The sequence below is a fragment of the Lampris incognitus genome, chromosome 7 (assembly GCF_029633865.1).
Source record: "Lampris incognitus isolate fLamInc1 chromosome 7, fLamInc1.hap2, whole genome shotgun sequence".
Classification (NCBI taxonomy): Eukaryota; Metazoa; Chordata; class Actinopteri; order Lampriformes; family Lampridae; genus Lampris; species Lampris incognitus.
In genome coordinates, this window is record NC_079217.1 from 38,461,635 (window position 1) to 38,479,874 (window position 18,240).

An 18,240-nucleotide genomic window follows, 5' to 3' on the forward strand; every position below is an offset into this window, starting at 1 on the left:
ACAGATGTGTATGGATTATGTATGCTAAAATGTATGATTATATAATGACTGTCTCTTGCTCTCGCTTGACACTGACGCACATCATCGATGACAATGATTAACTCTGCAGTGCACTGTACAACTAGCTGTCATCCAACAGTCTACCATCATTACAATGAGCTAAAAAAATGATATTTCAGCCACAGCAGCACCCCCCCCTTTTCTTTTCTTTTTTTTTTATCTCTCCTTTGTTCAATCATGTATAAATGGAGAAACGTTAGCGAGGAAATATTTGTAGGGGCCATTGACATGTTTTTTTTTGTTTTTTGTGTGAATGGAAACCAGTCAAAGGATCTTTTTGGCTCAGTGACCTGTTGCTTTTCCTTGGATTAGAAAAGATTAATTTTTCCACCAGGGAATCAAGCACAAAACTTCGATTTGGGATTGTATAATCTTTCTCTCTGAAAATTGAAAGACCCTTCCTCCTTAATTAAGTGAGGAATCTATAATAACTTATTCATTCATCTTATTTAGCATTTGTACCTCAGCTTCGTACTTATGATATACCTTTTTTTGCAGTACTTCAAAATAATAATGGTTATAATTATTTCCTAGCTCTTTACTTGCATTCTTGTATGGTCATATTTGTTACTTTGCCAACTTAGTTGCAATGGCAGAGTAGGGCAACGGTGGGTTTACCAAGTGTGTGCATGGGGGGAGTCAGGAAATGTTAATCATTATACATGTTAATTGTTCATGTTTGCTTTGACTTGAATACAAATATATAGAGAAAAAAAGAATAAATATGTCCAACATATCTTGACGTGGCCAATAATTAACATGTTTTCCGAGAAAGTCAAGAAATTAAATCAATAGTAAACATTGTCAGAATAAATAAATGTACATCCACTCCTGTAGATTAAAATGTATTATCAAAGGACCCATTGACCAGTGTCAGTATGTACCGTGCACTGCTTCATTCAATCTATAGCCATAATCATTTACCTACAGGAGCAGAATATTCTCCTATTTTAACCCTTATATACATTGATATGGTTCAAATTTTCATTTGCACTTTAATCAAATTCCTTGTATGTTCTTGAATTACTTGGCAATAAATATGATTCTGATTCTGATATGAACTGCATGGTAGCCAGTTCTAATGGATTTAACCACACTTTCACAGAACAGAAAACCTGAAGCACTCATGTCAAGTTACAAGCTACATGTCAATTGAGCTCGGGCATAGGGAAAGATGACTCGGTAGGATGCACACAGAGAATATCCAGAATATCTAGAAAAGGGCATCTGACATTGTAAAGAATTCACATAAACAAGAATATCTAAAAGAGCAAATACAACATGTTTGCAAGTTCAGCGTTAAGCAAGCATAATACCGCAGAATACCCATACAAAAGAATAACAGAAATGCCTCTCATTTCTCTGCGAAAATGATTGAGGGAATATTGTTACCCGACTGACATGGAGCTGCAGAGGCAAAGTCCACTGTCAGCAGGACAAACGGCATGATGACACACACCACCTTTGACCTATTAATCATCGCAGCGCACAGAGACACTCTCACCCACACACACACCCACCCACACACACACACACACACACACACACACACACACACACACACACACACACACACACACACACACACACACACACACACACACAGGAAAGATTCTGCTGGCCATGATTTGACAAAGATCAGGTTGCACGGCTCGTTCTACTTTACAGCGTTATGACAAAAAAAGTTAGACTCTATGTTCTCCTCTTTCTCCTTCTCTGTCTTTCTCTCTCTCCTTGTGCATGAGTGCATACAAGTGTTATCCAGAATGCAATCAGCTGAGATGGATGGAATTTGACAAAGCTGATTGTATCAAACCCAACTCGAGATCCTGTATCTGCTTTGCCATTGTTTGTTTTTGCTGGCAACCTTTGGGAGCCACTCACTGTAAACACAGTGGTTCTCTTCAAGTCCCATACACAAGTTCCACACACTCAATTCAAATGAAAGGCACGTGAGTCACGCAGCACCAAGTACTAGGAAACCAATTACGGTTGCTCAGAAATGTAAGCATTGGGGTAACACATAAAAAAAAACGATGAAAAAAAACAGCACTATTTCCTATTTGAAAGTTATGCATTTGTATTTTTTAAACTCAGTCTTAAAAAGAGCTTAACAATATAGATACACACGCACACACACACACACACACGTATATATATATATATATATATATATATATATATATATATATATATATATATGTCGCGCACTCATCAGCTTCTTTTTTTCCCCCTACATCTATATTGATATTCCGCTCCTCCTTTGTTGAGCACTCACAACACCATTGACGGTTTCGGAAAAATACGCTATATATATATATATATATATATTCTGCTCTTCATTTGTTGTACACTTTTATCAACAACATTGATGGTTTCTAGAAAAAACTATATATATATATATACACACACACACACACACACACACACACACACACACACACGCTATATGGACAAAAGTATTGGGACACACCTCTTAATCATTGAATTCAGGTGTTTCATTCAGACCATTGCCACAGGTGTATAAAATCAAGTGGCTAGCCATGCAGTCTGCATTTACAAAGATTTGTGAAAGAATGGGTCGTTCTGAAGAGCTCAGTGAATTCAAGTGTGGTACTGTCATAGGATGCCACCTTTTCAATAAGTCAGTTCGTGAAATTTCTTCCCTGCTAGATATTCCATGGTCAACTGTAAATGGTATTATTGAAAAGTGGGAGCGTTTAGGAACAACAGCAACTCAGCCACAAAGTGGCAGACCACGTAAAGTCACACAGCGGGGTCAGCGAGTGCTGAGGCGCATAGTGGGTAAAATTCGCCAACGCTCTGTTGACTCAATAACTGCAGCATTCCAAACTTCCTCTGGCATTAACATCAGCACAAAAACTGTGTGCCGGGAGCTTTATGGAATGGGTGTCCATAGCCGAGCAACTGCATGCAAGCCTTACATCACCAAGCACAATGCCAAGCGTTGGATGGAGTGGTGTAAAGCACACTGCCACTGGACTCTGGAGCAGTGGAAACGTGTTCTGTGCAGTGATGAATTACGCTTCTCTGTTTGGCAGTCTGATGGATGAGTCTGGTTTTGGCAGATGCCAGGAAAACATTATCTGACTGACTGCATTGTGCCAACTGTACAGTTTGGTGGAGGGACAATGGTATGGGGTTGTTTTTCAGGGGTTGGGCTAGGCCCCTTTAGTTCCAGTGAAGGAAAATCTTAATGCTTCAGCATACCAAGACAAGACACTTTGGACAATTCTATGCTTCCAACTTTGTGGGAACAGTTTGGGGAGGGCCCTTTTCTGTTCCAGCATGACTGTGCCCCAGTGCACAAAGCAAGGTCCATTAAGACATGGTTGGTTGAGTTTGGTGTGTGGACGAACTTGACTGGCCTGCACAGAGCCCTGACCTCAACCCCATCGAACACCTTTGGGATGAACTAGAATAGAGATTGCGAGCCAGATCTTCTCATCTGACATCAGTGCCTGACCTCACAAATGCTCTTCTGGATGAATGGGCAAAAGTTCCCACAGACACACTCCAAAATCTTGTGGAAAGCCTTCCCAGAAGAGTGGAAGCTGTTACAGCTGCAAAGGGGGGACCAACTCCATATTAAAGCCTGTGGAGCTAGAATGGGATGTCGTAAAAGCTCCTGTAGGTGTAATGGCCAGGTGTCCCAATACTTCTGTTACTTTTGTACATATAGTGTGTGTGTGTGTGTATGTGTGTGTGTGTGTGTGTGTATGTATGTATGTATGTATGTATGTATATATATATATATATATATATATATATATATATATATATATATATATATATATAAATGCCAGTGATTCAAGTAAATTCTTTAATGGATAGTACAAGCCTGTTCATGCCATAAGCAATTATCAGCTGTCAATAAAGCTACACGGGAAAGAACATATATATATATATTTATATGTGCGTGTGTGTGTGCTTGTGTGTGTGTTTTAATACCAGTAAAACTAAATATACTATGTATTATCCATAGCATGACCAAAAATATATGCATCTTTACTACGGGTGGCTACAGTGGAAGCTGCAGTATAGTTTGTAGTATAGTTTGTGTCTTTGAATCACGGAAAAACATTGAGCACTTATGAAACCCAGTGTTCACAAAGAATCTTAACGGGCTCATTTGCACTTTGAATTTATTTTCAGAGCTACTTCAATGCTTTAACAAGACAGATGTTACAGTTACAACATGTAGTTGTCCAAACTTCTAGTCTTGCCTCCCCTCTTTGCTTTCATCCCCCATTCTTTTCTGCCTCCTTTTCTTCTCTCCTCGACTGAACTCTCTTTCTCTCACCCCACAACCCTCCTCCCCCTCTCTTCCTCCCGCCACCTCAGAACTGCACCTCTTTCTCCTGCTTGTCTAGTATTATTAAAAAAGATAAACTGGTTCCTTTCTCCCTCTGTTTTGCCTCTCCCCCTTGCCATCCTCTCCTCTCTGCATCACATTATCCCTTCAATTCTCTTTAATGAATTCCTGGCTCCTACTTCCCGAGGCCTCGCCGTGAAGCCTTTTGTTTCTGTCGCTCATAAATGTCCCGCAGAGCTTCAGGAGACGGCTGGACCACGCGAGAGAGGGCAGAGAGCCCTTTGTCATACAAACAGTTCCTCATGTAGTTTCCCGGGTCACCTCGCTGCGGCAAATGGGCCGCACACTAGCCCAAGTGAGTTGGCTCCCGCTCCTCTGGAAGAGAAAGTCATTACTATCACACTGATTTACTGAGTGTTAATTCTCACAAGGGATAAAGCACTATTCAATACTGAATGTGTGTGTGTGTGTGTGTGTGTGTGTGTGTGTGTGCGTGCGCACGCGCATGGACACGCACCTATGTACTTCTGTAGTTACATACACACAAAAGTATTACTAACGTGCTATATGGATTGTGTGGAGAGGATCGGTCAGAGTCACATTGTCTGAGTGTGTGTGTGTGTTTGTGTGTGTGTGAGTGTGTGAGAGTGTGTTCCTGTGCCTCCGCAGTGTGCTGACAGTCATCAGAGTCTCTGCTCCCAGCAGGTGACCATTGAACCCTCAACCCAGTCCCATGCTGAGGGAAATGGCTGGGGGGTGAGGTCCACTTCCACGGAGACACATAGTCCTCACACCTTCCCCCCTCCTTTCCCCAAGGTCTCACCCCCAACTCAGCCACTATAAAAAGTGTGCTCTCCCTACACTTGTTCAGTCCCTCCAAAGACCAACACCACCAGGTAAGAAGAGCAACGGCTGCATTTGCGATTGTAACTGGGTTGACTCTCTTTTGCAGGCTGGGGTTGGACACACATAAGGGAGCCGGCGTACAGATTTAAAAAAAAATTTTTTTTACAAACTTTGTTCTTGTTTCAAAGGTTTGATTTTATGTCTGTACAGATGTTCACTTTACCTAATGTTATTTAAAGAGCGGTATTCAACTGATGGAGAGAGATAACTATATATATTTTAAAGATGCTGTAAAGTGCTAAACTTTTGAGGAGGCAAGCAAAAGTTAAAATGCAAATTTATAAATCCAATTCAGAGGTGGGGGGGAAACAGCCCTTTTTTCTTCTTTTTCTTTTTACTGCTATTTTAATGATTATCTCCAGGGCGAGGTTGAGTACAGGTTTAATCCAAAATGCTGAAAAGGTGCTTTTAGAGGTATTTGCCTCGAAATGGGGACGTGGTGTCTAGGCACAGATATGTTGACTTGCTAACTGCCTGTGTGTGCTTTGAAGGGCAGATAATAGATTAGGTAGCAATTCAGAGCTAATCTCTGTGAGCAGTTCACAGGACTCTGAAGCCAGGTCTAATCTACCCAGATTAGAGTTTCTTTTAATAGTCTGGCAAATGCCTTGCGGGGAAATTACTGAGGGCAGTCTAGGGATGAGTGTATAAATTTGAAGCTGTGTGTAAGGAGTTTGACTTTGATGCTTGCTTATCTGTGCTTTGGCGTGCTTGAGCTGATCCCAAACAGTCAGTGGATTGCTGGATTTACGCCTTTTTCTTGAATTCAGCTTTTCCTCGTTCCTTTGTGAAGTCAGATAAATCATAAGATTCCCCGACTGCCGTATTTCTGCGACAATGTGATTTAAATATATTACCTCGTGCCTTTTCCCCCCTCTCCTTAGACCACCATAATGAAGTTTGTGGCTCTTGCTCTTGCGCTCCTGCTGGCCGTTGGTGAGTACTGCAGCCACTGTTTCCTGCCGGGTGCTGACAGATATGCTTGCATGTGAAAACCTGCTTAAAATCACCCAGGCAGGACTTGTACAGGCTCTGTAGTTCTTCAACAGTATTGGTGTGGTTTCTTCTGTCGCACTCACCTCTTCCACCTCCAACCACCCCCATGCCTTTTCTTCTTCATCGCTCCAGGCTCCCAGGCGGCCTCCCTGCAGGCTGATGCAAGCAGCCCTTCTGAGCTGGAACACGTCAGGTCCGTTGTCGGTATCTACCTGGGCCAGGTGAAGCAAAGCGCCCTCAGACTCTTGAACCACCTCGATGGAACTGAGTATGAGGCGTATAAGTGAGTTGTCATTAATCCAAATATTCTTCAATGTTTAAATGATAGTTGCTCCTAGCCTCCAGCCCATGTGCCCTGTTTTATTCACTTACATATCCATGATCACTCAAGGCATTTTTTTCAATCCATTCACTTTTTGTATGACGTCACTCACCTCATTAAAAACCTCTTTTCTTTTTGCTAACCTGTGTGAATTTGTTTCTTACACCCTCCTTCCCCATTTCTATCCTACCAGGTCAAAGCTGTCTGGAAGACTGGACGACCTGCAGAACCAGCTCCAGACTGCCCAGGCTGTCGCCGCCCCTTACACCGACGCCGTCTTTACACAGATGAAGGATGCCACTGCTGCCGTGCGTGAGTCCATCATGGCCGACTTTGAAAGTCTGCGCAAAGAGTTGGAGCCCCAGCGTACTAAACTGAGAGAGGTTGTTGATGGGCACATAGTGGAGTACCGCAAGAAGCTGGAGCCCATCTACACCGAGTACTCAGAAAGTCACAGACAAGAGATTGAAAGGCTGAGGTCCAAAGTTGAGCCCATGATGGATGAGCTGCGCGCCAAAGTAGCCCAGAACGTGGAGGAGACCAAGAATGCGCTGATGCCCATGGTGGAGACTGTGCGTGCCAAGGTGACTGAGCGCCTGGAGGTCCTGAGGGGAGAGGTTGCCCCCTATATGACCGAGTACAAGGACCACCTGACCGGTGTTTTCAATCAGCTAAAGAATGAAGGTGGCAACCTGGACATCGAAACCATCAAGACCGAGATGGCCCCCCGCATGACTGCCCTGAAGGAGAAGGCTGATATCCTGGTCGAGGAGGTCAAGACTCAGCTCTTAGCTATGTACGAGTCCATCTCCGCCAATTTCAACAAGAACTAAACCCTCGTAATGCTCTTCCTTCAACTAACCTCACTGTACTCCCCCACCGTTCAACCCTTATGTCCATTCTCTTTCTTTAACACACACACACACACACACGCACGCACGCACACACACACACACACACACACACACACACACACACACACACACACCACCTCTCATCATTGAAACCATTGCCTAGCTGATGCACTTTCTCTGCAACGCAATGGCAGGACTCTTGCTCGCTCTCACGCACAGGCCATACTTCATGCGCATGCTCATGCACATGCACGTGCACATGCACATGCAAGCAAAGATGTACATGGACACATACATACTCAACACACACTTGTGCTCTACCATTCACATGCTATTACCAACTAATCATGTTTTGTGTAGGTATTGTATGTGAATGCTGCCTGAAAGTATATAAAGTGCCTGAAACTGTGTCATGCTGCTTGTCTGATGGAAACTGTGCTTCAAAGAAAACAGCGCAATAAACATCTGTTTCATATAACCCTACTCTATTTTAAATGATTTTCATAGATTGACTGATATGTTTGACTGTTCTGTACTTGAATAATGTGAGTTTTCTGTTTTATCCTTTATCTATCTGAAAAAATAAGTAGTGGCTTTACACATAATGTCCATATTTGCCTGATTTTAAACACAGTCCAACAATACTATACCTTAATGTTTCTGAATCTACCTAAATTGTATAATTTGACAATGTTAGCCAAATAGGAAAAATTAGTTTTGAAATATAAGACCTGATTGCTATCACCAACCATCATCCCCAACACACCCCAAAACACCCACTACGTCCATATCCAGACCCATATTAAAGGTTACAAAAAGAGGGGTTTAAATACAATTTTCTGAACTAGTTTTAAAACCGTGTAATGTTTAAGATTCAATCCCATAGTAAAATCCCATTGGCTACACATGAAGTGTGACACAAGTCCCGGTCTATGGACCTTACAGGGCCGTACACCTGTCCGTCAAACTGCAGAAATTCAGGGCGTCCGGGTAGCTTAGTGGTCTATTCTGTTGTCTACCAACACGGAGATCACCGGTTCGAATCCCCGAATTACCTCCGGCTTGGTCGGGCGTACCTACAGACACAATTGGCTGTGTCTGTTAGTGGGAAGCCAAAAGTGGCTACGTGTCCTGGTCGCTGCACTAGTGCCTCCTCTGGTCGGTCAGGGCGCCTGTTCAGGGGGGAGGGGGAACGGGGGAGTAGCGTGATCCTCCCACACGCTACGTCCGCCTGGTGAAACTCCTCACTGTCAGGTGAAAAGAAGCGGCTGGCGACTCCACATGTATAGGAGGAGTCATGTGGTAGTCTGCAGCCCTCTCCGGATCAGCAGTGGGGGTGGAGCAGCTGTGGAGAAAAAAGGGGGAACCCCCCCCCCAAAAAAAGATTGCTGGAATTCCAACCCACCGAGTGGCAAAGAAAGTATCGCGTCACTCAGTCAAACATCTGAGTGGGATCAATTTCAAGAAAATACTCAAAGTCACAATGCTGAAGATAGTCGACTATGTATACCAACATCTTCGACGACACTGGTAACCATGCTAGTTACTGATGTTTTCGTACCTTTTATAAACGTCTACTAAGAACTTAGTCAGCATTATTCCTTATTAACATTAACCACCCATAACTTCCCCTCATTATAAAACTCAACACTACTGTTATTCTTTCAGATTTGGCTGAGAGGAGCAAATAGTTTTTCATTGAATGTCATACCCATACTGAGAAGCTACAAAAGCAGTGATGATTTAGATATTTCTGGTTTATTATTGAATACACCACTGATTAAAAAGTAGCAAAAATGACATTTGTTCACAAGTAAATCTTCTTTGAAAGTTTAACGTACTTATTGAGAAACGTGCTTTTTCCCACTCCAAGGAATGACCCGGGACACACATCTAACTGTGCTGAAGTGGTCCTTTTCTGTCAGTTCGTAGCTTTTGCGAGTAGCTTTTGTGAGGCCATGATTGATCACAAGGTCAACTGGAGAAGTGCTACATTAATACAATCTGTTACGCTCAAAAGGAGCATCCAATAACATATGAGGTGTTTTAGCCTGTGGTCCTGTAAGATGTGATTAATGAGTTGATCAGTGCAAAGTCCTTCTGTCGATAAGCCTTCATCTAATTGTGTTTGAGTCTTTTATTAAAGAGGAATTGTGCTGTGGTGGACCCTGAGGCTGGCACCAATCATCAACACTACCCAATCATAGACCCAAGTGCACATAAAACACACACACACACACACAAACACACACACACACACACACACACACACACACACACACACACACACACACACACACACACACACACACAAATGCATAATTAAGATATAAAAAAAGAAGGTCCCCTTGTGTTTTACTTTGAATGTGAAATGTCATGAATTGGTTTATATAAGGTTGCCACCTGAAACAAAACTATGAAATTCAGTCAGGTGTGATCTTCTGACACACAAAGTCAAGAGGCCTCATGCAACAAACGATGGCAGCCATTTTAGTTTGTAATAATCAAATAAGATACTCTTCAGTTAACATGGTGCTGAAAATGTGATAGAAGATAATGGTCTATGAATAATAAAAACAGTTGATTCCATACACATCTGTCCACACCCAATAACACCTGGCTGATTAGAGGGTTATTAATGACCCACCAGTCAGACAAGTGGATAATCACTTTAGGCTCGGGGCTATAGGAAATTATACAAGTAGATCTTATTCCTGTTGCAAACACAGATTTGTTTATGTTTTTAGATAGAGCTTTTGTCTGTGTGCAAGTGTTCACACATGTTTGTTCATCTGTGTGTGTGTGTGTGTGTGTGTGTGTGTGTGTGTGTGTGCGTGCGTGCGTGCGTGCGTGTGTTCTCACCACTCTTACATGCATGTGTACGTGCATGATTGCTATTAGTGCATGTCAGTGGTGCTACAAGTATTGTAATGGATGAGGCGGGCATGCAGGTCCCCAGTGACAGTCTTGGGATGTATAAAACCTGCCTGTTCCTGAGCACAGTCTCTCCATCTCCCAAACATTACACAGCATTGGGTCGACGGTGGATTTACAACCACCAGAGTCCACTGGGGAGCAAGGCGAGAATAATGTGAGAAGATTTTGTTGCATATAGAGGATACACGCATATATCTACTGAATATCATTCTTATTTCAGTGTGATGACAGATGTTCTTAGTTTTGATTTAAGTTCAGTTACCATCTGGAGTGGAAACAAAAGAAAAAGAGATAAGATAGCATATTCATCCTTTTAACTGACCCTCCGGATCATTGGCATCACAGGGGACACAGGCCAGCAGGAGGCATGGACAGTAAGTATCTTGAAGTTATTCTCTTTCATGGGCAAAAGCACCTGCACAGCCTCGGCTGTGTGCAGACTGTACTGGCTTAGGAACTGAACGGAGCAAATCTACATTGAGGCTAGTCCTGAGTAATACAAGAGAAAAGAAATGTTAACTACACGGAGATACACCATTGTTTTGACAGATGCAACTTCATCTGTCCTGTATACATAGACCAGTGGTGTCAGACCATGTGCCATTTGAGGGCTATGGGGGCATAGATTTTCCTTACAGCCATCTGATTTCACGAATAGATTATCCCCCTCTCTGTTTGAAGGTCCACTGATTACTGGCTTCACCTTATCTTAAGTGGTTATGAGACAAGAAGAAAATATACAATATGCAACATGTGCTACAATATCAATATACGCTTCCTTTTCTTTTCATCTCCTCCTCAGGTCCCCAACTCCCTCAGAGCTGTGAGCTAGCACTGCTCTGCTGTGCTGAGGACGGGTCAACACCGGGCTCCAAAGCCCCCCAGGTCACTGGGGTCAGAGTTCAGCTAGAGATGTACACTCTATGGAAGCAGTTTGACCAGCTGGGCACCGAGATGATCGTTACCAAAGCTGGGAGGTACAGATCACTGTGTTAGCCTTATCCTTTCAACTTTCTGACCCGTGACCTCCATGCTAGCTCCTATCCCTCTTTCTTCTCTCTGCTGCTTTCTTCTCTGTGCAACTCGATGTTTCCACTCTGTATCTGTGAACTACAGAAGGATGTTTCCAACATTCCAGGTGAGGATCTCTGGTATGGACCCCGCTGCTGAATATGTCCTTCTTATGGATTTTATCCCTGTGGATGACAAGAGATACAGGTTAGACATACATAGATCAATGTGTTTACTGTATAATATGTTGTAGAGGGGATTCTTATGTATTTGTGTGTGTGTGTGTGTGTGTGTGTGTGTGTGTGTGTGTGTGTGTGTGTGTGTGTGTGTGTGTGTGTGTGTGTGTGTGTGTGTGTGTGTGTGTGTGTGTGTGTGTGTGTCCTAGATATGCATTCCATAGCTCTTCCTGGCTGGTGGCAGGACGTGCAGACGTTGCTGCCCCAGGTAGGATGTATTTCCATCCTGACTCGCCGGCCCGTGGAACCCAGTGGATGAAGCAGACGGTGTCCTTTGATGCACTCAAACTCACTAACAACCTGCTGGATGACAATGGACACGTAAGTCCACCTCTTCACAAATGTGACTCTTACATGCTTTTAACAGTGTTTTGTATGCCGTGGGTGGCAGGGTTTTTTTTTGTGTTTTTTTCTCTGAAAAACTGAGAGTTGTTTCTCAGACACAAAAAACGATTGCTGTTTGATTTTGGCCAGGATGAAATATCCTATCTCCTTTTTTTCCTCCAAAATTGGCATGCCCATTTCCTTATTCTCCCAAGTTCCTGGTATTGCACAACCCCTATAGTGGCTGGGGAGGGTGTAGACTATCATTGTTGTCTTCTAATATATGGTGTCACCGACTAAATCTTTTCTTTAACCATCTTTAAGTATCTCTAATGCTTATGTAATACTACTACTACTACTAATAATAATAATAGCAGTGACAAAGCATGTTTGTCCGTGCTCATTCACTGGCAGTACTACACAGTGGCATGTTCCTTATGAACAGGAATCATGAAGTGGCTTACTTTTAAAGGTTTGTCTTTTTTATCTCTCCAACAGATGATCCTGAACTCCATGCATCGCTACCAGCCACGTTTCCATGTTGTGTATGTGGATCCGGCTCCTAACAGCCACTTACATGCCAACAGGAACTTCTGCTCCTTCTCTTTCCCTGAGACTCGCTTCATCGCTGTCACAGCCTACCAGAACCACCGGGTAGGAGGCCCAACATCGACATGAAGCCCAATCTTCTGGTAGCTTCTGTTAAGCCTGGTGTAGCCACAATACTACCCCGGCCGGCAACAGTTTGTATGTGTTCCAGGTTTAAAAAGGTTTGAAAAATAAGACAGCTGAGCATTGAGTCACAGTCTTATAAAACTGTCTCTAATCCCATTCAGACAATTGTTATGATTGTGCATTACTGCATAAAACACTTTACAGCACAGACCCAGATATAACAAAAGCACATGTTTTTATTTTACATTTCAAATAAGCCTTTCATTTGAAGGTTTCTTGCTAAATTGATGCATTCACCATTCAATTCATCGTCTATGTTTATGATATTGAATACTCTCTGTTCATGCCTCCCCCTCATGTTCAGTTTCTCTCTTGCTCGCTCTCTTTCTTCCAGATTACCCAGCTGAAGATAGCAAGCAACCCATTCGCTAAAGGCTTTAGAACAGCAGACCCCCAGGACTGGTAAGATAAGTTAGTTGTTTTGCTGCCAATGTTGCTCAGACTGGAAGCAGCACAGTACCAGCAGCAGAGCAACACAGCCTGGGGAAGCTAGGATGCTTTGCCCAAGGGCACAGCTACATCTGGGATCCTGATTCAAACAACCCTCCAGTTATCAGAGCCGGCCAAGGCAGGGTTACACTGCTTGTCCTGTGATTGGTACCAAAGATCCTCGGGTTACGGGCATTTTTCTCTTATTGCGAGATTATCCGCCGGCTCAAGAAACATTACTATTATAATGTCAGTCATTGTCTTAATATGACTGTGCAGCCCTCTGAGACTAAATTGTGATTTAGGTCTATATTCTTTCTATATTCTTATCAGCTGATGTTTAACTGTGGCAGCTAAACAATGACCTTTGATAGATAGATAGATAGATAGATAGATAGATAGATAGATAGATAGATAGATAGATAGATAGATAGATAGATAGATAGATAGATAGATAGATTGATTGATTGATTGATTGATTGATCGATTGATATATTGATTGATTGATTGATTGATTGATTGATTGATTGATTGATTGATTGATTGATTGATTGATTGATTGATTGATTGATTGATAAACTTTAAGGATGATGAGTGATGATGATAATGATGATGATGAGTGAAATTCATCCACCGCCATACATAAGGACACTTACAACGAACATAAGGAAAAAACTGCAACACTAAAAAGAAAAAGTTAAATCCCTAAATGATTTGAAAATACTGAATGATTTTTTTCATCATCATAAAACTGAGATTCTTACCAGTCCTGATATACGCGCGCGTGCGCGCGCGTGTGTGTGCGCGCGCGTGTGTAGGGTGGGTAACGTCATGGCCCTGACAGTGCGGCATCCACCAGAGGGCAGAGCAGAGCCCCACACCAAAACAGCAGGAGAGCAGCAAATGAGCTTTGGATCAGATACCTTAGCTGGTGAGTTTGTTTATTTTTAATGCATTAACTTGGGGTTAACACTCAAAAGACTTGGGTTCAGTGACTTTCATTACCATCCATATAGGGAATAAATATCTTATCTTAAGTTTAAATACAGTTCCAAATTGTTACTCTTGTATGAGGAGTAAAACTTTCTGCACCCCTTGTTCATTCCCTTTCTGAGAAATGCACAAGCAAGTGACACAGGCATAAACGTGGATGGGTAGAATCCATACATCAGTTGAGAGGACGAGTTATTCAGGTTTGAGAGTGGATAGACAGGCAACTTTCTCCTGAATCCTGATCAAAACCATTTTAACCATGTCCTTCGGTGCCTCTTAGGGCGAGAGGACCCCACCCCCCTGTTGGCAGAGCAGTGTGGGCTGCCCCCCCATCCCAAAGAGGCCTTGGGATGTTCTACTGAGAGGAAGGATGGGGACTGTATTTTCCCATCACCTTTTCTCTGTCTTACTCCTTACTGGGACTGTCCTAACTCCTCTTCAGAGAGACTCAATTTGTCATAAACAAACAAACAAACAGAAAAACAGACAGACTATTAATTAATTAATTAATTAATTCGAACTCGTGCTTTAACATTAATATTTGATTCGACCTACTATTTTACTGTTCTCATGTCATGATATATAATATTTCATCACATTTTTGCATAATGAAATAATTATGTTTGAATATCTGTCCATCCTTGCAACAGATGTGTACTATCCCGTTGGTTGTTGGAATAGCTAATAAAGAGATGCACTCAAGTATTTTTGTCGCCTATCTTTCCCGGTTTTTCCCTTCATAATTAGGCCAATTATTTTATTTTAAAAGAAAAAAAATATGGCACAGAATTCGGTAAGCGATTAAGCGAAAACTACACTACCCGAGGTGCAGCGGGCGCGGCTTTCATTTCCTGGCCGAGCGTCGGCTGGGAGACGCTCCACCGCTCTCAAGGATACGGTGCTGATGGAGGAGGTGTGTGAAAGACGGAGGGCGGAGAAGAGAAACAGCGGATAGGAGGGGATGGATGCGGATTATGGTGGTCTGTGTGCGGACGATGATTTCGGTCCTGTCAGATTGTGATGAGTGGACAGGCGAGGGGCCTACGGCTTTACTATTCATGGACCTTCTTTGACGGGTGGAGGGAGAGTCTGGAGAGCATACAATTACTGTCCGTTCACCCACACCCAACACACTAAGTGCAATTTTTTTATTCAGGTGTCACTTGATGTTTTTTTCTTCTTCTTTCGCTCAGCAACACCTTCCTTGGGTGTCTTCGTATCTCCGTGATTTTGTCCTCCACCCTCCCGATGGTCTTGAATTAGTTTGGGTACCGCTAAGATCGCAAGCCTATTTGACGGCCGCAGTGGCAACAACGCCACACATCTGGGATATATTTATTGGAAAAAACATGGATCTGTATAAAGCCGAGACTTGTGGCGTCGACGAGGGGCTTCCCTCCGGCTTGTGACCGAACTGCCATCATGGTTTCAGCTGTCATATTCCCATCATCATCATCATCATCATCATCATCAGCTCCCGTTTTCGCCTACGCCAAAATCTGCCGTGTTTCATCTGACATGTCAAACTGAATGGGACACTAAAGTCGCTGCCCCCCCCCCCAAAAAACATAAGTGAAATCTAGAGATGGAAGCGTTGTATCCTTGTTTATTTCTGTGGACGACTTTATGCGTACTCGACGGCAGTGCCAGCCGCTCCGTACCCAACGCGGGCGGCCTGCCTCTCGCCGTTCGCGTCCCGCTGCGTCAGGGCGCTCGGCCAGAACCGCCGGCTGCTGCGGCGGCGCGACGGCCGACGCGCAGGCGGAGAGGAGCGACGGGCGTCAGCTTTGTTGACATGATCGATAACTTGCGGGGAAAGTCCGGGCAGGGGTACTATGTAGAAATGGCGGTGGGCTCACCTCCGCAGAAGGTAAACCCGTCTTTTCTCTCGGCGTGCCACAGACACGCCCACTAAGCTGACCCTCGTCAGTTGACTAAACTGCACCTGCGTGTGCTAAAGCAGACCCGCTGGCAGGCAGTCTGTCGCTGATTTTCTTTAGTGGTCAGTCGCGCACTGCAAACTGTAATGGGCCGATTTCTGCAGTTGTGGCCGGATTAGTGCAAAGTAAAACTCCTTTAGAATAAGCCTGTTGTCTGCCACTGATGATGTCCTCTGCAAAGACAGATGGCCGCAAAGTGCATGGTTGTGTGTGTGTGTGTGTGTGTGTGTGTGTGTGTGTGTGTGTGTGTGTGTGTGTGTGTGTGTGTGTGTGTGTTATAAGGAGACACTGATAGGGAGCTCTGAATGATGCAGACAGATAATGGAACCATTAATTCTGCAGAGAGAAAAGTGCCAGCTGGGTGCAGCTGCAGGGTACAGGCTGGCACACAGAGGGTGTTGGATAGAGTCAGGGAGGAAGGGACGGAAACGGACATGGTGGTTCTCGGTGAAGGTGTTTTGTTTTTGTTTTTTTTTGCAAATGAGAGACATTTATGGTGACCAGAGGAATGTGAGAGAGTGTATGTGAGCGTTTTGGGAAGTGTGTGTGTGTGTGTGTGTGTGTGTGTGTGTGTGTGTGTGTGTGTGTGTGTGTGTGTGTGTGTGTGTGAGAGAGAGAGAGAGAGAGAGAGAGAGAGAGAGAGAGAGAGAGAGAGAGAGAGAGAGTATACATATATATGAGTGAGCGAAAGAGACAGACAGACAGAGACAGAGAGATTTCTGGTTGGGATATCCCATTATGCACCAAAAATGACTAGTTAAAGCCAGTTCGAGCTAACTACAGTGCTCTAACCGCTACAAAAAAAGGAAATAGAATATCACAGTGATCTGCATTACGATAACAACATATTTTGGTATTTTTTTATTCAGACAATTGATTGTAAGAATACCACTTCAGAAAAAAGCAATTACATATTTGATGTGTACTGCCAGAAAGAAAAGGGTTGCAATTTTTGTAATTTGCAGACATACCCCCCTATTTGTTGACTGGTAACACCAAGGCTATTGATCCTAGGTCATCAAGGAAGCACATCTTTTTTTTTCTACAGTAAAGGCTGCAAACAGGCGTGCCAGAGGTCACTGACCAACCTTTCCTATTAAAAACAAGCCACCAAGCCAACCAGATTGCACATCAGCAACTTTAAAAAGAGATGCTTGACAAATAAAAGGGGTTTTGTTCTGTTATCGTAACCAGACTAATTTATCCTCAGGAGGGGAAAGGGCAGAGGATTGCTGGAACCGGCAGGCAGCTGTATGCCAGGGAAAGCACAGAGAGAGAGAGAGAGAGAGAGAGAGAGAGAGAGAGAGAGAGAGAGAGAGAGAGAGAGAGAGAGAGAGAGAGAGAGAAAGCAAGAGAGAGAGACGTGTCTACACGTGTTGGTGTTTGAGAGAAAGAGGGAATGCTGAGGTCTCTGGAAGTCAGGATGTAGCCTGAAGGGTTTTGTGTGTGTACCACTGTGTCCAGGGCAGGTGACTCGTGTGTGTGTGTGTGTGTGTGTGTGTGTGTGAGAGAGAGAGAGAGAGAGAGAGGAGAGAGAGAGGAGAGAGAGAGAGAGAAGAGAGAGAGAGAGAGAGAGAGAGAGAGAGAGAGAGAGAGAGAGAGAGAGAGAGAGAGGAGAGAGAGAGAGAGAGAGAGAGGAAGGAGGACCCGGGCAGAACAATTCATTCCTTTAGTCAGCAAATTTCTTTGTCGCTTGTTTCTGTGGTTTCTGTAGATATTTTGCAGGTATGCATTGTTCAGTTTTGACATGTCCTTGTGTGTATAAATGGCATGGGTGTTGATTTGTGCATATTGGGGGGGGGGGTGAAACATAAAGATGAAGAGGGAGAGTTGTTATTCATTCTGGAGTTTTCTGTCTCTCACCCTTGAGGCTGTGGCACCTCTCGGTGATATTTTAAAGATCCAATCCATTATTGAACAGCTTGCTGGTGCTCACTCCTTATTTACGTTGCAGCTGCCTGTCTTTCTGCCAGTCCAGTCTGTCTGTCTCTGTTTTCACAGCAATCAATCAGTCAATCAAGCAAGCAGACAATTGCTCAATCAGCCAATAAGTCAGTCAGTCTGTCTGTCTGTCTGTCTACCTGCCTATCTCTCTGTCTGTGTATCTTTTTGACTGTTTGTCAGCTTGGCTCACTCACATTCCCTCACTGTTTTGACTGAC

At 43.5% G+C, this 18,240-nt stretch overlaps 2 protein-coding genes across 2 annotated transcripts; both read left to right on the top strand.

Moving 5' to 3' along the window:
• The first annotated feature begins 4,730 nt into the window (after window positions 1-4,730).
• LOC130115235 (T-box transcription factor TBX1-like) lies at window positions 4,731-14,766 on the top strand. Its single transcript, XM_056282852.1, has 11 exons — window positions 4,731-4,751; window positions 5,066-5,152; window positions 5,268-5,292; window positions 5,349-5,394; window positions 11,245-11,388; window positions 11,528-11,629; window positions 11,808-11,979; window positions 12,481-12,636; window positions 13,052-13,119; window positions 13,965-14,077; window positions 14,420-14,766. The coding sequence occupies exons 1-11, from the start codon at window positions 4,731-4,733 to the stop codon at window positions 14,599-14,601; spliced, it is 1,116 nt and encodes a 371-aa protein (XP_056138827.1). The 3' UTR covers window positions 14,602-14,766.
• apoa1b (apolipoprotein A-Ib) lies at window positions 5,195-7,957 on the top strand. The gene is made up of 4 exons (XM_056283083.1): window positions 5,195-5,292; window positions 6,187-6,238; window positions 6,431-6,581; window positions 6,814-7,957. The coding sequence occupies exons 2-4, from the start codon at window positions 6,196-6,198 to the stop codon at window positions 7,451-7,453; spliced, it is 834 nt and encodes a 277-aa protein (XP_056139058.1). The 5' UTR covers window positions 5,195-5,292; window positions 6,187-6,195; the 3' UTR covers window positions 7,454-7,957.
• Window positions 14,767-18,240: the final 3,474 nt, after the last annotated feature.